The 21,863-nt window shown below is 41.3% G+C and overlaps 1 protein-coding gene across 1 annotated transcript in view; it reads left to right on the top strand.

Annotated features, from left to right (window-relative positions):
• IFFO2 (intermediate filament family orphan 2) overlaps window positions 1-20,158 on the top strand; it is a 57,605-nt gene extending 37,447 nt beyond the window's left edge. The window contains exons 3-9 of the mRNA XM_090024048.1: window positions 645-740; window positions 3,055-3,195; window positions 5,022-5,164; window positions 8,182-8,302; window positions 11,586-11,675; window positions 12,379-12,509; window positions 13,342-20,158. Coding sequence (XP_089880174.1) covers window positions 645-740; window positions 3,055-3,195; window positions 5,022-5,164; window positions 8,182-8,302; window positions 11,586-11,675; window positions 12,379-12,509; window positions 13,342-13,447 — 828 coding nt within the window. The 3' untranslated portion in view covers window positions 13,448-20,158. The remainder of the gene's footprint in view (window positions 1-644; window positions 741-3,054; window positions 3,196-5,021; window positions 5,165-8,181; window positions 8,303-11,585; window positions 11,676-12,378; window positions 12,510-13,341) is intronic.
• The last annotated feature ends 1,705 nt before the right edge of the window (window positions 20,159-21,863 follow it).

The following is a 21,863-nucleotide window of genomic DNA, read 5'->3' as shown; positions in this document are numbered from 1 at the left end:
CCACCTTTTGAATCTGGTTACCAAATTGATTATTTTGGTTGGGATTTAATTAAATGTTGATACCAGCAGTCTCAAAAAATTGCTGAAAGTATCTTCTGCTAGATAGAGTTGCTAATACACGAAGCTGTAGGTTGCCCAACATTTAATCTTGAGACTGAAGACAGAGGAATGCCTCTGTCTGGCTTATATGTTTAATTTTCAACATGTATAGTAAATAGGAACGTTAATCCTCTGCCATCTCTTCTGTGGAAGGCAATCTCTAATTTAATTGAAAGAGGAAAGAGAGATTCTTTGGTGAGCTCAGATATAGCAGTTCAAGTCATTGGCTTGTCATTGCTGTAGTCCTTTATGAATAAATTAAATAATGGATTATTTGGATGTTTTTCCCTCCTGTATACATTCTAGTGTAATGTGAATGTCAGGGAAATGTTGTGATATCACCTGCGTGACTCTGGTCTGAATAGCATGTTAGACCAGGCCTAACATTATGCTCATTCAAGCTCCTTGCCCCATCTGAGTCGTTTTGTTGCTGCAGGTGGCATTTGCAGCCATGCCCTCCCATGCTGTTCTTCACCTGTGTAAAGCTAAGTCGTTCAGTGAATGCTACTTGATCTTTTTAGCTGTTTGCTTTCTTTTTCTCATAGGAGGCACAAGAAGCTGAAGCTATCCAGGAAGAGTTAAATGAAAAGATTGAGAGGCTGAAAGCAGAGCTGGTTGTCTTTAAGGGTCTGATGAGTGATGTAAGTACCCTGGAAAGCAGAGTGGCCCATCCCCACCCCGCTTTTGTGAAATGTTATCTGCGTCATGCAAATGGCTTCATTCATAAAAAAGGTTATGGTTTTAGTGAGTGCTGCTTTGTAGTTTAGTATTATGGCTGCCTTTATGATCTAATGCATCAGACAGATCACCCTTCCCCCTGCTTCCTGTCTGGTCTGTGTAGAGATGCATTAACTTGCTGCTTAGCCCATAACCCCGACTTCCCCACCCCCTTCCCAACAGCTAGCAGTGCTGGCATTCAAACCTGCAGCCTCTGGAAGGATGTAGCTGAGAATCCTCATGCTTTTAGGGTAAAAAGTTCAGCCACCATGTAGCCACCAGTATGTTTTATAATGGAGGGAAATTTTGATCTGAGTCATACAGTTATTGTCAGAAAGGAAAACTAAAATGGTGCTCAACTCTATCATTATGACAGATTCCATAGAAACTGAGCTAGCTTAACTGTGCTGTCTGTTCAGACATGGCTGTTTACACTGCAGCTACCTCCTTTTTAACTAGCTACTTCCCTGGAGCTTTTCCTTCCATCTCCATTTAGCTGAATTCCTCTCAAATCGGTGGGATCTGTTGATGCCACGATTGGTCATCTTGAGAATATTATCTGACAGTCTGGAGAGAGTCATAGTACACGGTGTCTGTGTGTTGGGTTAGTGGGTAAAGCACATGATACCACTATTCACTTGGCCTCGTTAGGACTGAAGTGCTGCTTGCTGATAGCAGCAGCTAAAATCCTTCATGGTATGTACCTAGCTGGTACTTTAATAAAAAACCTTATTCCCCACCTTTCCTCAGCTGATGTGTACTTGCACAATCTGCTCTCTGAAGTCAGATGCGTTCTTTTGGGGCTAATAGCTTGATCATAGAAAAAAAATCAGTGATTTAGCTTTCTTCTCTCTGGGTGGTTAATTAACTTGTTGGGCTAAATGCAGTGTGAAGGGCAGCAGTTGGTTGGAGCTGCATCTTTTCTTCCCTAACTTTTCACTGAGGAAGAAATGCTGCTCTGACTGCACGCTCCGGGTGGTAGTAAATACAGATCTTGCAATGTCCTCGAGTACATGAAAGAACAACTGCTTTCCCTAGACTTTCTGAGCTCTTCGAGTTGGATCTAGACCAGCCTGTGGAAGGCATTAATTAAATGCATTTGAAAGCTGCTATGCAAATATGTAGAACAAAAGGAATTTAAATGACTTGCAGCTGATGAGTTAACAGGACAATAATAATACATTGATGCAAATCATCTTTACCAACACTTTCTTTCCTCAAACACTTCCCCGCACACTTTTTTATATAGATAATTTTTCCTTGAAACGTGTGTTTTGGTTATTCCCATCCCCCTCTGCAAGACTACAGTGGTTGTCACTAGTCAGCCTATTTTATTTTAGGGAAGGACCTCCCTAGATGAGGGAGTGGTTTTTTTTGTTTTTTTTTAATAAATGTTTTTCTGGCTTGATTTAATAAGTTTTTAACTTGGGAAGTAAATTGAACAATTAAACGTTACCTTTGACCTCTGAAAGAGGTTTTCCCCAAATATTTTGTCAAAGGAGGGACCGTAACCTGCCATCAGGTCAATTTTTTTTTTTACTAAGAAATCAAATATTATCTAAGCCAGAAAACTGCCTCACAAGACATTATCAATAAACCTATGGAAAAGAAGGGAAATGGCCGTTAGAAGCAACAGCCATAATTCCTCAACATGCAGCTCTGCATTGTCATACAATATTTAGCTGGGATGGTTATGGTCTTAGGTACTGCAAGAAGTCTGATGTTTGTAGAGCCAGCCTTTGTTTAATTTTTTATTGTATCTCTGAAGTTGCTACATATTTTGTTAGATTCTACTTCAAAATGTGACCTTTCTTTTACAGCAAACTGCTCTTTTTCTAGCTTTTGGAGTGGGGAAGTGATGAAGTCTCAAGTCCTTGAATTTCAGACTTCTTTTGATCATCTATATTTTTTCCCTTTTCTTATACTAGCTTAAACTTGCCCATAAAAGATTTTTTACTTTTGGCAGATGTAAGATTTTTTGTGGGGGTTGGGGTAGGTTTCTCACTAGCCAGTTCCTTCTCTAATACTTGAGTTCATTGGAATCCAGTTGGAAAGTGTTAATTCCAGTAGCTGACTTGTCTAATCTGTTAGACTATCCATGTGCTGCCTTTCCCTGGAGAAGAAGCTTTAATGTGATATGACAATGTGTTCTGGGGTTACAGAGATACTATGGGGTATCTCTCTTCTCTCCTGAACTGTATGACAATAGAAGATAATTCACTACTGTCCTTCCTGCAGCCCATGACAGACCTGGACACAAAGATCCAAGAAAAGGCCATGAAGGTGGACATGGACATCTGCCGGCGAATCGATATCACAGCCAAGCTGTGCGATGTAGCACAGCAGCGCAACTCTGAAGACGTTTCCAAGATATTCCAGGTGATTAGGCCCTGAATTTTTCCTAGGGCAGGACAGGATGGCAGTAGGAGGGGGAAAGGCAGGGGGAGGAGTGTTGGAGGAGTTTGATTCAGCTCAAACGTCATCCAACTTCCTCTACTCATTTTCTTTTTATCCTTCATGATTCTCCAGTTGTAGCTCTGATCCACGTATATGGCTGCAGAATTAAGACTGCAGTGTTTATGGGAAGTCTTCAAAAGAAGTCTCAGAAAGGCCCATGAAACATGCTATTAAAGGGTGGTGGAAGGCAGTGACTGTAGGCAGAAGCATCATGGGACTCCAGATGTGTCCAAATGGCTCCATCATATTTTGTTCTCTTCAGAGATAAGACCTGCACATGCCTCCTGTGACCTGAAAGTCAAACTCTCTTATTTCTGGCTCATGCACCATGGCTAGAAATAACACGTCTGTGATTGGTAGTTAGCCAATAGATAGAATTACCATATGTAAGTGAGAATCGAAGGTCCAGCTCACTTTCCCATAGCTTTAATGGCTCTGTAGCTCAACAGGAGAAAAATCATAATTTAATTTGCTCCAAAAGTGAGCAGTTTTAGCTCAACACACACACTGAAGAGCAGAACAGTGCCTCTTAACACAGTCAGTCTTCTGATTGATTAATCTTCCTTCTAATTTACCTTAAAACGTCTCTCATTCAAACCTATGCGTTCTGCTGTGGCAGACAGTCTCTGCTTCTCTTGACCATTCAACTTAGCTGTGGCTCTACATGTGATGGGGAGTAAGTTTTCCATGATGCAGTCAACTATTTAGCGTGCATTTAAATGCATACTTGAACACACACACAAGCTCCCGTGGCTTCTTTTTAAGAATCTGGTGAGAAATGATCATCTTGTTAAAGAAAATTTTGCTCTCCTATGCTAAATTATACTACCATTTTTTTTTTTTCTAGGGAGAGACTTTCTCTCTCTGATTTTGCAAATGGCAAAGCTGCCTATTTCTCTAAATTGAGCCTGAAATTTTGATTGAGCATACAGTGGTTAAAATGACCTGTGCAAAGAGCAGCACCAGGTCTGAAATGTTCAGTTATCTGTTAGTGAAAATCAGAGTAGGTTGGGAACTTAATGTCTGATGTATGTGCAACTACTTGGCACTCTCTCAAGGCATTCATGAATATTTGTTTGAGATTGAGATGTTCGGATAAAAGAAAGATCCTTTACTTTGCCAGGGGTAGCTTTTGGTTTTCTTTGCGCACAGTGTTTCTTTGGGTTGCCCCAGCATTTCTGTGGTTCGATTCCCACATAACCATATACTGTCAAACTGTACTAGCGGTCTGTGCCTCTGGTGAGGTGGGAGCAGCAAAGCAATCTATTACCCATGAAGGCATGTTGCATACTCTTGGTGTGAGTGACCAGCTCTAAATTTCCTGGGCCTGTAATGATGGTGGCAGAAGAGGAAGAGTGCTCTGTCATTGCTCTTAAGCTTGCTGCTTGGGCACTCTTGCCAGCTTTTGCTTTCACCCTGTATCATTCTAACTTCCGCATGCCCTTTGGTAGATCATACAGTGTTGTCAGTGAATACACTGTGAACGTACGTAGAGTGCTGGCAGTTCTGCAGCTTGCTTTGCTCTGTGCCATTTTGAACTGCTTGCTTGTGCTCTACGTTCACCACCTACTAATAGATGCAATTGCTGTCCTTTAATACGTGCAGTCACTCCAGCACCTGAATCGCTAGGAACTGGTGGACAGTAACTATATTCCGTCCTACCTAATGCCTCTCCTTTCTTATTTCGGCACCCCTTGGCGCAGCACCTCAGTTGAACCTTCTAGTCACTACCCTTCTCTCCAATTAAGGTGGCCTCCAAAAAGAAAGAACGCAAGCTCACGTCTGACGACGATCTCTCTGAACAGGATGGAGACAACAGCAGATTCTCAGATGACGAAGTCAGCTGTTCTCTGAACATCACAGATGAAATGAAGCGCATGTTTAATCAGCTGTGAGTATTGTGGAGAATGTGTGTCTTTAACTTGGGGGAGGGGAGTGCAGGTCAAAGTTGGCCCTCTATTCATCCCCAATATATTTCTTTAAGCATCCAAAAGAAGCAGTTTTTCATCAAACATGCCATAGAGTAAGCTTAAATTTAACTCTAGTTTGTGGGCCTGGGGGTAAAATTTAAATATTTTAATCTATCCCCCCCCCCATCTTCCCTGCTTTACCTTTTGTCTTGCTTATCTCTACCTATTTACATTTTCACTGACATCCTTCCACACTTTTAGCTTCTCTCATTCCTCGGAGTCTCAGGCCAGCAGAGACTCCCTGTGCCTGATGAAGCTGGCTAAGAACTTCTTTCCATCTGGTCACTTGGTCTAATAAAAGATATCACATCTACCCAATGAACCTGGCCTGCCTATGTCCTTAGACCAATATGGCTACAACCAAAAACTCAACAAATAAATGACACTAAATAATGTATTTTCACTGACCTATGGAGGGAGTGAGGGGGAAGAAGCAGAATGGAAGGAATTATAAAAAATGAAATTAAATCACTAATTGCTCTATTTGTTGTTTTAAAAAATATTGGGCAATGAAGAAATATGAAGCCTTTGCCCTTGCTTATATCTGTCTGGCTAAATGTTAGATTTCCAGCCTTGTGGGAAGAGCCTCTCCCTTGCCTTGTCTACTTAGTAGGATATGAGATTTTTGTTTATGCCCTTTAAAATCTTTTTACTTAGAGCTCAGTTCATAATGAATAAACAATTTCTGTAGGAGAGTTTGGTATTAACTTTAGTCAAGGGGAAGGCAAGTACTAATATAGAGGTGCTTATGACTGAGGAGCTTACATTCTCCATCTCCAGGATTGCTAGTTATAGGTTTTTTAAGGACAGGAAGTAGCATATGAAAAAGTATACTATATTAGCTTAAAAGAATGAAACGATTGTACCAACTGCGGAGGAATTTTTTCACTGTAGAGGTTTGGGCAGGTTCTGTAGAGCTGAAAAGTCTGGGTGCTATTAACTTAAGAACTGCCTGTTTTTTTACACCTCGGAGCTATTGCAGCATGGGATGGTGGGGTTCAGAAGTCCTATGCTCTTGCTCAGAGGAGCTCCATTAAAGCCAAATAGCTGTTCTGCATTTACACCAGCTTAAGCAAGAAAACTGGGATCTCGTTTATGTGGTGAAATCCCCTCTCTAGCATTTTCCTAATTAGCAGGTCTTCCCAGTCTCTGGAGCATATACATTCCCTCTAAAGGACAGCCTGTTTTTCACTTGTGCCGTTAATCTGAAGATCCTTGGGTGTAAGACTAATTCATCTGCGCTGTCTCTTTCCTATCTTGTCCTACATATGCCATTGCCCTGCTCATGTGTGCCTGCTACTTCTGTTTCCAGTGAATTACCAACACGCTGTTTTGTAATTTATAGTTTCATTATTAAGATGCCACAGACTTCATACAATGACTGTTTTTATAAATGCAAGTTTAATAAGCGAGAACTCCAGTATCAACAGCACCTGCTGGAAATTCTACCACTGACATCAAATGTGGTTGACCTATATGACACAGCGTTCATAGGATTACCCCAAAAATCCCTTTATAAAATAAACATTGTGGAGGAGCAGATTGATATATGCCTGGTTCTTAATGGATTTGTGAGATGGAAGAGTCTTGATTTATAGACCTCCAAATAGCCCAGCCTGTACCAACAGCAGAAAAGAAAATAACCTTTGTATTTAGAGTCCTAATGAATGCAGAACATTATTAAAGTGGTGGCTAGTGAAAGGCCTTATGTAGTCAAATAAAACAAACAACTATTTTTTGAACGATGTGCCCAGCTGAAGTAAGCAGCAGTTTAAATTGGGAGGTAGCTATCCTTTCAACCAGTGAGAGCTCTTCCAGTGAAAAGAACTGATTAAAGAGATTGAATTGGGAAGGGCAGGAGCACAAAAGTACAAGTTTTAAAAATCAGCTAGACGGGTGACGAGTATAATACTTTCTCCGCCTCCCCTCCTCTTGCCAAGTTCTTTAAACTCTTCGTAAGACAAAGTGTTGGACTCGGCTTCCGGCTTGAGATATTATCTACTTAAAAGGAAATGAACTCAGGAAACAAAAATGTGTCTGTAAGCCTGAAACGACGTAGAATATAAAAGGGTCCCGTTCTATTAGTAATCTCAAGCACTTTTCTCAGGCTGTACTTTTAACAAGGAAAAGAAAGCTAGAGTAGGATTACAATTCTGCTGCTGTTCAAAGCTTGAGAATCTCAAGTGCTTAGTTTATAACTGATTTCTGTAGCAGCTGACCCATTTGAAGGGACTCAGACACATTTATATTGTTGAAGACCGTTTTTCCCATGTATTATTAAGAAAGTATATATTGCTCAATATCACAAATTAATACTGACCTGAACACTAAACAAGTATAGATTTTTATGCTCTCCTGTTTCTCTGTGGTGTTAAAGAATAGGAACCAATGGTGACAGTTTCATTTGTTCGTACCTAGATTCTTCTTTGCAGCTATAATGCTCAGTTTGCAGGGAAATTTTTATGTAAAACCTTTCCGTTTGATAGTAAAAAAAATTAAAGGAACTTACTCTTGGCTTTGTTTTCATTCCTTTGCAAACTTCCAAAAAACTGCTTTTCTAGGGTCAATGTTTCCTCCTATATGAAGTGAAGAGTTTTCAAACATTCTTGTGGTTATCAAGCTGTTCTATGGTAAACTTCTAGCACCATCTGGAGGCTAAATCTGGAATGGCCTGTTTTAAACTAAATCGATGTTGATAAGATTCCTGTGCTCTGCTGCAGGGTGGCGAGAAGCCTAAGTATCAGCGTCTTGCAGACAATGGCAAGTCTCTTCTACTAACGTTTACATTTTTTAGCCCTTACTTTGCTGTGTTTCTTAATTCAATTCAATCTCTGAAGCACCACTTTCTTTGGAAGGTGGTTCCAAAGACTCAATTCCCCGCCCCCCGCATGATTTGAGTGAGTTCTTACCCGACTGCTTAATGCTGCTATTTTCATAGGCGTGAGACCTTTGACTTCGATGATGACTGTGACAGTTTAACGTGGGAGGAGAATGAGGAAACCCTGCTGCTTTGGGAAGACTTCACAAATTGCAATCCTTCAATTGACCTCCAAGGAGAGGTGAGTTTAGATCTATTTTCCCTTGTTTAACAACGTCCGTTTAGTTGATGGGTCACTTCAGCCTTTACTTGGCTGTTGTTTGCCCAGCAGACCTGCTTTTCTTTCCGATCCTTTGGCTTGCTTCCAGTACTGATCTCCTGTTCAGTTTTGTCTCAAAACTTAAATATCACATTAAAATTATGCAAAGCCAGTGTCAACAAAAACTGTGGTTCCCAACCTTTCTAGACTGGACCAGAAGTGACCATGGACCAGCAAACTGTGGACCAGCATACTGCAGACTGGAAGTGACTGACAGCTGACCCTTTTTTGTACTGAGTATAAACAAGGCTTGGCTGCTGGTCCGCAGTATGCCGGTCACTTCTGGACATCTGGTCCGGCAGCCAACCCTTTGCAGTCCAGTACCGGGCTGTGGCCCAGGGGTTGGGAATCTTTGAACTAAAACAAGAAAATGCACTGTGGTCGTTTGCTTGTTTGGGTGTTTTAAGGAAGGGAAATGGCATCTCATAACCTGTTGCTTTAGATCTCACCCTTTATGCACCACACTTAGTTAGTTTGCCACACTTTTGTTGAGAGGCTTTTATCTCCTTCAGGGTAAGAGTGCACACGTGGGCAGTTACCATGGAATAACTGATGCGCACTGTAAACTTATATCCCAGTCTACCTCTAGGTAACTTTTTACACTTGCAGGATATGGGGACCCAAACATAGGGCCCCTATGTGACAAAGAGAAAAAGATCGTAAATCTTAGTACATTAGAAAGCAACCACTCAGTTATTATAACAGATATTTTATAAACTAACAAGGCAGAAAAGCTGGGGTCTTTGAGTTGTATGAGATTCCTAGGATCTTCTGAAACACTAGGGTCTGTGCTTCTGTTTTTCCCTTCTGCTAAGGCTACCTGGTAGGAATCTCTTGGAGCTTACTGCCAACAAACAGACTTGTTTCAGTTCTTAGTCTACGTTTGATGTAAACCTGATTGTTAGAAACTGGCCCATCTAGTAAATCTTGTGGTAGGTGCTGGGAGATGAGACTTAAATGGGGGGCCCAGCATTGTATAGACCAACTCCAACGTTGTTACTCCCATTAGTGAATAGCATGGCAGGGCTGGATAAAAAGTAATCCAGCCTTCCTCCATGATTATGACTAGAGTATGAAGATGCTGAGGCAGCGGTCTCCTGAATATTGTCTTGTGTCGACTTCCAGGAGTTTGTTAATTTACATCTTCCCATTTGTGTATCGTATGGCATGCACTGAAACTGCAGAGATTACTTAAAAGTGCTAAGACTGCAGAAAGCAGCATATTTCACTGTGTGTCTTCTGGTGAGCCGAGAGTGGCAGAGTGATAATGTAGTGTAGCTGTGTGCTGGAATTAATGACAGATTTATTTGCATATAGCCATGTGTGCATGTATAAGCAGAGCATTACAAAATTCAGCCCTTCCATGCTGCAACTCTAAAGGTTTTAAGAGGCTTAAACCCTTCTAAATGAAAATTATACAAGGAAAGGGTAGATTTGTCTTGTAGATGGTGATTCAGAATAGACTGTTTCAATGTCTGCCCAGTCCTTGGGCGCATAAAGCATTATGATGTTGAGTCTCTCCTCCCATAGCTCTTTTCCTTTCAAGTTCCTCTTCAGCATCTCCCTGGCTTTCATTTCTGACTTCCTTTCTTAAAGCCCTTTTGCATGAAATGGGGTGACCGTAGTCAGTCTGACATCCATCCCAAGCAAAGTCGTGAAAGGGCTCCTCTGGATGTAGTTAAAGGATGATAGCAAAATTTAAGGCTGATTGATATGTCTGCCAAAACCTTTTTTCCTAAAAATCTTGATGCAACCTTTGAGAGAGTGGAGGTTTGGTTAATAGCAGTGGCATGATATTTTAAGACTTCTGTAAATCTTAATTTACATCTTCATGATATTCTGATTTTCAAAAAATGCTGTACGAAATCTATACGACATATAAATAGTTTAAAAAATGGTCAGGTGATTGGTTTCAAAGTAATTGTAAATTGAAATTGTTGTCTGAGGGTGGGGATGGGGGGGTGGTTCTAGCAGGATCCTATAGTGTACATGCTTTTGGCCTCATGCTATTCAGTACTTTAATGATATCAGGAAGAGAACGGGAAATGCAAAAATTGGAGTGAGAAATAATGGGAGCGGTCGATTTTTATCTACATACAAGCTTTTACAAAACAATTCAGAGAAATGTGTTTTTAATACAGTCTGATGGAAGGTAACTCAGTTCAACAGTATCTACATGGGGCAGAGGTTTTTTGGTCAATGCCAGTTCTGAATTAACAGGAAAGGGGATAATAAAATCAAAGAGTTGAAAACAAAGGCTCAGTAGTTTTGTATTGCAAATAAAGTGCAAATCTAACAGTGTAAGCAGCAGTGACCTATTGATGTGGAAGATTCCTCACCACGTGAAGTTCTCAAATCAAGATTGGTTGGCTAAGCCAAGGTGTAGAAGTCACAGGGTTTGGTCCTGTTGCCTGTCAAATGGTAGTTGAAACTTAATAGTTTCATATATTTTAGAGAGCCTAGCCCAGTGCGGTTCTGATGCATGCTCCTTATGTGCTATGATAATTTAAGTAACCTTTTTATATTGCATTGCTCCTTTCACTTGTACACCTGTCCTCGACTCTTGAGACCAACTACTTCCTCCTTTTTACCCAAATCTTAAAGTGCCGCCTTGTTTCATGAACCCTTTCATTAATCCACAACAGTACCTCCAGTGTATCGTGTTTGATCCTCTTTCTGGCATGTATTGCATATCTGCTCTACATAACCTGTGTCTAATCACTCTGAGGTCTCCAAGAAATGGTTGTGCCACTGTCTGTATAAGGCTGCGGTCACTGATGCTCAGTAAAGTGGGGTGATTAACTCCATCTGTTAATCATTTTTTTTCCAAAGCAAAATTCTTTTCTTTACAAATATTAAAACCAGAACTTTTGAAACAAGCACCTCAGCAGCAGAATGTAAGAGTCCATGTTTTTAAACAAATGCACACGTTCGATAATGGAGCGAGCTGTTTTGTGCACACTGTGGAGATGCTTGGCCTGTAGTTGCTGAACTTGCTTGTAGCTTTCTGTCTGGGACCTTTAAGAGGATGCTCTTTCCTAAGCTACAGCAGTGTTTCTATATGGATTTTTTGCTGAGAGAGAATGATGCATGGCTGTTTTTGTAGGGGGATCTGAAATGAAGTGAAATCTTCAGGAAGATCTGCGCACAAGGCAGACTAAATTGTGATCTATCCTAACTGGTCTGTCAAATTTTTCGGTTGCAGGAGGAAAACCTGGGGAACTTGATACATGAAACAGAATCTTTCTTCAAAACGAGAGACAAAGAATATCAGGAAACTATCGGACAGATTGAGGTGAGGAAATATGCAAGTACACTTTTTGTATCTTTAAAAAGGGAATGTTTTTCAATTTTCAGTGGGGAAGGGCATGTATTCTGGGCCACATGCATTGTATGCCCCTAATGGATTTTAACACTGCAGAGTTTTGACCTCTGCCACGCCCATATAATGTTTCCTGGCCCTGAGTGCCATAATATACTTGAGGCTGTTGTATTAAATGAGCACGATGCTGTAATGACTGGGTAAAGGACCTCCCAGGCCAGCATAAAATAAAATGCATTAAGATTCTGCTAGTTTTCTGTAACATTTTCTCTCCTTGGGAAATCCCTGCTAAGTAATGACTACAGAGAATGCCAAACTGAACTGCTGGAGCTTCTTATAGCTTTAGGCTGACCTGTGAGTCATACAATATAAATGGCATCCTGGGCAGTTTGTAGGGTTAGATTATTACCGATGGCTGAACACTGGCAGGTGTTTTGTTGCCAAGGGTTGTCAAAAGCAGCAGAATTGAACTCTGGTTTGCCGTTCTGGACATGCTGCTAGAAAAAAGTAGCCACAGATCACCTCTAGACTGCAGTCTCCGTGTTATAGACATGCCTGGGGTAAGCTACGAGAATGCTTATGACTTCAGCATCCTCATAGTGCCAGTAGGGAACAGGACCAAGGAATTTAGCAAGGAGCCCTATCTGATGCTGACCACTTCTCTTGTTGGGCACAGCTGGAGCTAGCCACAGCCAAGAGTGACATGAATCGCCATCTTCATGAATATATGGAAATGTGCAGCATGAAGAGGGGCCTGGATGTACAGATGGAAACCTGCCGTAGGCTTATCAAAGGCTCTGCTGATAGGTAAATTAATATGATCCATGGTTCTCTACTTTACAGAACTTCTGCAGAAACAGTTTACTATTTTTAATTTAAATAGCAATTTAAATAAAACCCTTCTGATTGCTGCTTGGGTCAGCTGAAAGACGGTGAGTTAAGCAGCTTCCTAACATGCAACAATGCGGTGTCCTCTGTTGGCATTGCTTTGGTTTTTTCAAGTATTACTCTTCAGTTAATCAAGACCAGATAGTGCTTTTAATAGGCACACAGACTTTCCACTGCTCTCAGGGGGAGTAGCCTCTGCAGAACAAAGCCAATATATGCCACTCGGTAAAAAGAAACCACAATGTGCATCTTATATCAAGGTTTTGTTTTTTTTTTCCAGAAGACACTTAACATTGTTGATTCTTTTAATAGACTGAGTAGAAAGCCCTTAGTAATAAGGTAGCAACGGGCAGTATAACTAGCGTATGAAGCAGGCAGCCTTCCTTTTCCCTTCAAACACTGGGAGTTTGAATAAAATAGGTCCTGGATTTGAACCAGAGTTAACCTGGCAAAACCAAACGTGACGGAAGACTTCTAAAGCAAATTCTCAGGCTCAGTATTGTGTTGGATGGGTCAGAGATTGACCATTGTATCCCTCAAGCTGCTGGACAAAAATGCTAGAATCATTATTAGGACATTTTTATTAGAATAAAACACACTAATGGACCTAAATCTAGTCATGGTGACGTAGGCATAGGGCATCTGACTTGGAGCAAATGGGAGGTTTTTGTTTGAAACGTTGCTTTCTTACAGTCTGTTTTAGTAGTGCTGTTTTAATCATCTCTGAATCTTTCTCTGGATTTCTCTACAGAAATTCTCCTTCTCCCAGTTCTGTAGCCAGCAGCGACTCAGGAAACACAGATGAAATTCAGGATGAGTTTGACAGAGAGGCGGACGTGGAGCCAATGGTCAGCTGATAAATAATGAGAGCATTCCAGTGAAAGGGATAAATGCAGAAAAGAGAAAAAACAATACTGACCGAAAAGACTTCCAAGCCCTCACGCAGGGCTCCTGAGGACTCGTTCCAATACGCATCCCCACCCCACCCAAGGATTGGTGCTGTAAATTTCTATTGTTATACAAATGACAAATGCAGACTTCTGTAAGAAAAAAAAAAAATGGTGTTTTAATTGTGCCTTTGCCCCAAGCTGAGCCACTTTGAGCTCCAGTGGAATATTAATAGCAGGTGTTTTTATAAAAAATAATTTAAAAAAATTCTGGCAGCAGCAGAGAATGGTGCTGCAGAGGTTTTGGATGTCTTGATAGACTTACGTGTGATTTAAGGAACTGCTGCAACGATTGGCAAAAGGAATACTGGCAAACTGAGCAGTGAACACGCTACAATTCAGATATGAACGTGGTGGCGGGGGCTGGCATAAAAATGCAAACACCTCCAAATTTAGTTGTTAACCCCATTAATAATAGCACGGGGTTAGAAGCCAATCATACCATTATAAGGTATTTAAAAGGGCATCTTCATTCCATCTGTATGGGTGAAGAGACCTTTGAAATCTGCACAAGCTTTCTGCCAGAGTCCGAAATCCCAAGAAGCCTTTCTCAGCTCGGCGGCAAAGCAAGTGGACAAGGTACAGTGGGGTGGGAATATCACTGTTAAACTACTATGCAAAAAAAAAAAAAAAAAAAAAAAAAAGCTAGCCTTATTTATATGGAATGTTATGGTCCCTGCTGGGCTACAGTTATCTCCAGGTGGAAGAAAAGCTAAAAAGAAAAAACCCCCCACCACATTTGCACATGTTTAGTTATCTGTAGAGCTTCCTTTGAGGAGGCATGTCTTATTACAATGCCTTTGTTTCCAGTGATTGGATTAGGAGGGAATCAGCCCTTCAGATCATGATTTTTTTTTTCCCCAGGATTTAAAACCCCCCCAACATTTGCAGGTTTTACTTTGCTTCCTGAAAGATAACTGTTTTATGCTGCTTTCGTGAAGCCTAGTAGAGTAGGTGAAGCATCAAGCTCAAACTGACGCATTGTGCTATATAGGTGTAGGCTTGAGACGTGACATCGTTGCAGTCGCAGACCACTGTTCTTTTGGAAAAGCTGAAAATGGGAAAGTACTGCAGTTCATTTTTAGGGCATAATAGAATGAATCCTAATATCCTGCTACCCTAGAATTAGGGAAGAAAAGCCAAACGCTTCCCGTGAGAAAGCGAGAAGACTTGGGTCTTATATACCTTCTGTATTTTAAGCCAGAGAAAGCAGCATCCAAAAAGTCTGTTGTTTACTTCCTGTCTGGAGAACTGATAATGTGAGAGAAGCTGTTCTTGGGGGTCGTTATGAGTTGTTGAGTGGAAAAAAAAAAATTAATAAAAATAAGGGTGGACTTTTTTTGAAGCATGTAGAACATAGTACAAGGGAGTTTTGCAGGTCAATGTTGAAGGCAGAATTGAGAGCTCTTGAAAGTTAACTGTATGTAGCTAATGACCAGTTAAGACTCAAGGGGTCAACATCAAATTATGATTTTATTTTTCATCCTTTTCATGAAAGATTTTCCCCAGAGTGATTTGAAACTACTGCAGAGGGGAGAGGTTTTCCCCTCCTACCAATTCACAGATTGGACAGAAAAAACATCAGGTTATTAGCAGGCCTTTATAAGATTGCATGGAGCTGAGACCCTCAAACGGTGACCTAACTTCTGAGCATTGTTTCCAGGCCTCTATCTCATGATCCAATATTTAAATGTAGGGGGATGGCATTGCAAGGAAATGGCCAGTGTGCTTTAGTGCTGTTTTTCCTCCTACAAGAGCACAAGTCTCAGCAAAGTAGTGCCTGTACTAAGGAGAGGATGCCTCAGATATCTGCACAACTTCCTGGCCTTTGAGGGGCGGTATCATCTTGGTGGATCCCTGCTGAAATATCTGCAACTTTAATCAGCTTTTTGTTGTGATCTAACCTGGTCCAAGCTATAGCTAACTCCGCTTTGACCCCAACTGCGTTTTTTGCAGGCCATGTGAATCAAGTGCATCCTCTGCCCTTTCTTCAGGTGGGGAGAATAATGCTGTGATGATCCTTCTGGATCCACAATATGAGTTTTTATTTTCCCATCCATGAAAAGCTATGTAAGGACATCCATATAATTTTTACCTCCTATTAGCTTTCTTCCTTGTTAGCAGCTTTATATATCGTGCTGTGATTTTTGTGGCCTTTTTTTCAAGGTATCATCCATTATGCGTTTAACATTTTTTTTTTTTTTAGTGTGTTTTACAAAAGAAACCTTATTCCAAAGTGCTCATTCTTATCACTTCTTATCTAGCCAAAGCAGTACATTATGTTCAATTAAGGGTGCGATTTTTTTTTTTTTGTCCTGGGGGGCAGGGGGAGGACAGAAGTGAAATGTCTGCCAGTCATCATTACCACTTTTTAATGGGAGTGGGACTGCATGGTTTTTTTTAAATGAAAAATACTTCTAAAGGTTACCGAGTCTGTTTTGAACCTTGGCTGCTAAATATGTTGTTTCTCAAAAGGTCGAAAGACTGTATGCCAAAGCTGAATGTCTGTAGTGCTTTAGTGACTGTGGTGAAAGCCTAGTTTAACAATTTACTTGTGTAGTGACTTAGCCTCTCAGGAGGCTGCCATTCAGCTGTCTTCAAATTATGAAATGCTCCTTTCTCAGCAGAGAAATTGAGCAGCTTCAATAGCCGTCCTGAGTAGGTGCTGCAGACTTCTCTGTTTAATTGTGTTCTACCACGAGAAATGGTTCGGGGTTGTTGCCTTTCATGGCCAGCATGTTGAGGAGGAGGAGAAGAGAGGAGAGTATCCTGGGTTTTAAGAGTGGGGCTGAGTGAGGAAGCAGAGATGTCAGGAAATCTGTATTTTACAGTTCATCCCATAGCCATAATTATGAGGAGCATCTGTAATGGGGATGCATCATTTGTAAGTGTAGGGGATGTGGGAATGTAGTATAGTAAAGAAATAACGTGTATGATGGTGAAATGTATATGATGGTAAGAAACTACCATGGTTGTTGGTGTCTGTTTTCTCTATAAACATATTTAATCCACCTTTTATTTTTATTAAACAGGTCTTCACACTTGGGTTTAGGGTTTAATTTTTGCCTAGGCAGTGTAGGACTTAGTAGTTATTGGGTCAGCCCTGTGATATTTATTTGGGTTGCCCCGCGATAGTTTCCTGTGAGGTTTTTGGTTAGTTTAGTTTCAAACAATGCTGCTCACTTAGTTGACGGTGGTCCCGTTTTGTTTGCATTTAACAAGTCTGTAGCAACCAGATCAAAAGCTTGCCAGAAAGAAAAAAATTGTGAAAATGCTGGAAATCATTTTGATGACCTCTTTTCCTTTGTAAAGCTGTAAATACTTTATTTTTATTTTCTATTCTTAATGCAGTGTCATATTGACACTTTTTTTAGACTTACAATCAGAAAATCCTCCTCATTGTTTTTCTCATATTTTTAAAAAAAAGGGGATTTCAAGGAAGCAAAATGTTTTTGCTTGTTAGCAGTATAATAATAATAGATCAAATTCCTGAAATGGGTTTGTACAAAAACAAAATGTTTTCAGTGAACAAATCGCCATTGCTTTTTTTGTGGATGCATGTTGTTCAAAAATGTCCAAAGAATCATGTGGTACAAAGTTTTTTCCAAGGATTTCATAATTGTCATGTTGTTTGAGATTACAAACAAGGAATCAAAATAGTTTTAAATCAAGGTTTGGGGGGTGGGGGAGGCAGGGGGAATAATGAAATGCAACTAAGCTAAATGCATTAATCTTTTTATAAAAGCGCAGTATATTCTGTTTTTATTAGAGTTTTTAAAATGCAAACTGAAGTCTGTTAGGAAATCAGATTCCTCCCATGTAAATTATTCTCTGCTTTGAGGATATCCAAATTTTCAACAGTTTCAGTTGACAGTGCGAGAGACACTGCAGCAGGCACGGCTGTGAAGCGCTCTTCCCATCTCTTCCAAGTGTCTTGCCAACATCTGAACTGTTCCCCAGCCGTCCACCATGACCCATCATCATTGACACTAAAGGATGAGATATGGACTGCCACCTGCCTGCTAACCACAAAAAATATTTCAGATGCAGTGCTTAAATTCTGATCTACAACAACTTGCATTTTTTTTTACTTGGTTTACAGTTAAACCAACTATAAATTGGACTAAGCATCTTTCTTTCCTTAAACAAGTTTTAAGTTGGAAGTAACTCGGTGGATATTAAAGCAGCAGATCAGACTCTGGTCCTGTATGCAGGAAGGCTTTGTTTCCCTGTAGTAAAGGGATACTTTTAGGATAATCCTTCTTGCCATCAAAAAAAATACAAGTTCTGTGGTCAGACCTGATTTTGGTCGAGTGAAGGCACGGGTGATGCATAGGGTGCTTACAGCCGTACCAGGAACACTAATGTTGCAATGATGGAAGCATTTGCTTGTTTTCCTTAGCTCTGCGCTGTGAAAAGACTCTGTTGATGGAAGCGTGTTTGTGCCTGGAACACGATCATCTTAATGAAAGACCGTGCTTCGTTCCCGAGTGCTACGTTTCTGAGGACCTTAATGGTTTTTTTGAGAGGAGGTTCCCACCAAATTTTCTTTTGTGACAGATGATTCAAAGTATTTCTAATATTCCCTGTGCTCTCTTACTGTAATACAACTCTACTGAGATGAGAAATCTGGACTAGGCTCTTAAATACCATGGTTCATGGTATTTTACTCAGTTTGGCTTTTTCACAGTCATGTTCTTATGCCCTGGCACAGAAATGCATCTCTGGGGCTGCAGAACATTTTTTTTGTTTTTAAGTAGTTTCCTTGGAGAATAGAAGTCGCAGACATTTTATGTTGGCCTCGAGTTGCATGAAATCTTACTAATCAAACCTAAATTTGGGATCACCCCAAATTGGCAAGTAAATGGTTGTGTAGGCTTGCATTATGTATGCCGGTTTTAAAGGTGAACTTGATTACACCTTTACCTGCCAAGCTCTGAATTCAGCTTTTTGCTGATCTGATTCCGGAGAGGCCAAAAAGGTGGCCCTTCGGCCAGATCTTTGGCAGCAAAGTGAAGGAACAATTGATTTTAAACTTTTAGCATGTCCTTGCATGCATTTATGTAGAGTTTTGGATCCTGAGTCTGTCTCATTTGGGGGGGGGGGGGAAAAAAAAAAAAAAGCTGTCCAGCTCTTCTGTTGGAGAAGGGGAGAGAAATGAAGTGGGAGGAAGTAGAGAAATGCCACATCAGCTCTTTTTAAAGATCATTATCAAGCCTCTCTCTTCACTCAGAGGCACTCTGTGAATGAAGCACTTTTGCAAAACAAGAAAAGGTCTTTAATCTGCTAGGGCTGTCTCTTCAGGAAGCCAGGATGCTAGCGCTGGAACAACTGCTTAAGAAATAAAAAGCGGTATTTTTGAATCTGATGGTCCGTGTCATTGTTCCGGTGGAACATGCAGGAACCACCATGTTGCCAGTCTGCGCTCTGTATTGTTTGCTGACTGCCTGAACTGACAGTCCACATGTAGAGTTCATGTAAAAGCCTATTTGAAAGTCTTTAAAAGTTCTGGCACTGAACACACTTCCTGTGTAACACGGTTTCACCTAAAAGGAAAATCCTTAATGTACTGTCCCTAGGGTTAAAAAAACAAAACAAATCTGTATAGCTCAATTCTCACCAACCGCCCTCACCGCCCCCCCATAAAAAAATTAAAGTAATGTTTAAATAGGAGCTGTTGGCTAACTCCTTCCAAGACCATGCCATTTTCTGAGTTACTCTCTTAGTCATTGAAGAGTTTCTTTTGTACTCATGAAAACAGACTACTACTGATCAGAGTGGAAATGAAACTGTTTACTGTATTGTTGTAAATATTGTACTTTATATTCTGTATATTAGCTTCTTTTAAAGGAAAACCAACCTTAATGCTATTTGATATCTGGTAAGGAAAAGGTCCAAGGATGAACCAGAGTCTAAGCTTCCTCCAAAAGGGCGGCAGTGTCTTGCCCCGAGTTCAGATTTTAAGTAGTTTTTCCCCCTCTGTTTTGGAAGTCTGTCCTTCATAGTTTTAAAAATGGGCCAAGAGTTGCGTGTGTTTACTAGCAGTGGTGTTTAGGCTGTCAAAGACCTTTGAATCCTAATCCATTTTGGATGAGGCACCAAGAAACACACACAGTCAGAGCCTGAAGCGTTTGAACTCTTGTGAGTACCTGTGGATTATCTCTCTCTGTCCTGTTAGTGCCAAAACCTACTCACTTCTATTTGATCTCTAGCTGCCTGTATACAGCATTACATTTTTTTCCCCCTCATTTCCTTCAAGGGCACAAGTCCAGTCGTCTATTTGCCTCCATTGTTCTCTGCCGTCCTGTGCTGTGGCACTGCTCCTTGGAGAGGCGTTGTGATACTGGTTCATCCTTCACTCTCAATTTATAAATTCTAACTATGAATGTTTGATTTCCAAGTCACGTACCAAACGGGCTTCTTTGTGAAAAGGTGATGTTCTGAAGCTCGTTGATGAAAACGGGTTATGGTAATTCTCTGGTTACAAGGAAAAAAAACAAACAAACCCTTACAATAAATGCCAGACTTCCTGGTTATTGTCTGTGTGTCCATTCCTGCCTTCTACAAGTGTTTTGTCTTTTCCCAACATCTGACTTCAGTATAGCTGAACACTTAGCACAGAATTAGGGGCTTGATGAGTGAATCTGTTTTAGGAAAGGGGACCATGTTGGTTATTAATGGCACTGTCTTAGTGTCCTAAAATGCAGTCACCTGAAAAGGTTAATGACCAATTGTGGAGTGACAGATTTACTAGAATTTGCATAGCAGCACCAAAAAGCTACACAACTGATCTGCTAGGCATAAGTAACCCTCTTCCTGAAAGTGTTCTTCCCTTCTGTGCTAGTTCACAAAAGGATGCTAATGCAGAGCGTGTAAACTCCAGTATCGGACCACTTGGTAGAATCATAGAAAATGAGGGTGTGAAGGGAGCTCAGGAGGTCACATCTCGTCCAACCCCTGCTCCAGGCAGGACCTTCCCCACCTACATCATCCCAGCCAAGGCTCTGTGTAGCCGGGGCTTAAAAACCTCCAAGGATGGAGACTCTACAACCTCTCTGGGTAACCTGTTCCAGTGCTTTTCTACTCAGCTAATGAGAGTTTTTCCTAATATCCATCCTAAACCTCCCTTGCTGCAACTGGAGCCCATTGCTCCTTGTCCTGTCACCTGCCACTGCTGGGAGCAGTCCTGCTCCATCCTCTTTGCAACCCCCCTGCGGGGACTTGAAGGCTGCTATTTGATTCCCCCCTCATTCTTCTCTCCTGCAGACTAAATAAGCCCAGGCCCCTCAGCCACTCCTCACCAGTCATGTGTCCCAGCCCCTGAACCATTTTCATTGCCCTCCGCTGGGCACTCTCCAGTGTGCCCACATTCCTTCTGTAGCGGGGGGCCCAAAACTGGACACGGGACTCCAGTACTTCCCACACTCTGCTGACAACACTCCTACCAATGCAGCCCAGGAGGTCGTTAGCCTCCCTGGTAACAAGGGCATGCTGTTGGCTCCTGTTCAGCTTATTGCCCAGTGTCACCCCCAGGTCCTTTTCTGCAGAGCTGCTGCCCAGCCAGTCACCCCCAGCCTGTGCTGGTGCATGGGATTGTTCGGTCCTAAGTGCAAGACTTTGCACTTTGTCCTTGTTGAACCTTCTTGAACCTCATGAGATTCAATAGGGTAAGTAGCTTTTAATTGCGTAGGTAAAATTCCACTAAGCAAGTACAAAGGCAACAAAAATTGGCTCAGTTTCGTAGGTCTTTTCCTCTTGGCGGTTTCACTGCTTTTGCTTTCTTCCTTCTGGAAGCTTGAACCTTTAATCTTGCCACGTTCAAACGTATGTTATATCTCTGGTGTCCGAAGAGCAACAGATGATAGGGATGGGGGTGTTCTGAAACCTCCACGAGGGCAAGCAGGTTTCACACCCATATCTCTCGCTACCCGATAGCAGAGCCACTTGTGCCTGGCTGATTCTAGTGCTGTACCTTGCTGTATTGATCAAGAATCTGCCCCTATACTTCAGGATTATCTTGCTGATGAATTACAAGGCTCTCCTTTACAAGTAGGAAGAGGCAGTTTGCGTAAAACCTTTTAAGAAATCTATTTTCCCAACCACCTTGCTTGCACCTTTCAGTTCTGGTGTGTTTAGCCTCCCTCCCCCCTGCCCTGTCTGTCGTCTTTTCTTTATCTTGCCCATGCAGACCTTGCTTCATCAGAAGTGAGACAACAGCAGCAGCTCTGGTGGTGAATTTAATTTCCTGCTATTTAACAGAGGCTGAAATGAGCATCACAGTATAGGTGCCAGGAGGTTCTGCCTGGCCTGTGTACTTTCAAGAACA

The sequence above is a fragment of the Crocodylus siamensis genome, chromosome 12 (assembly GCF_052110815.1).
Source record: "Crocodylus siamensis isolate JL-2025a chromosome 12, ASM5211081v1, whole genome shotgun sequence".
Classification (NCBI taxonomy): Eukaryota; Metazoa; Chordata; order Crocodylia; family Crocodylidae; genus Crocodylus; species Crocodylus siamensis.
The sequence above is the reverse complement of the archived record's forward strand: the minus strand, read 5'-3'. Positions and strand labels throughout refer to the sequence as shown.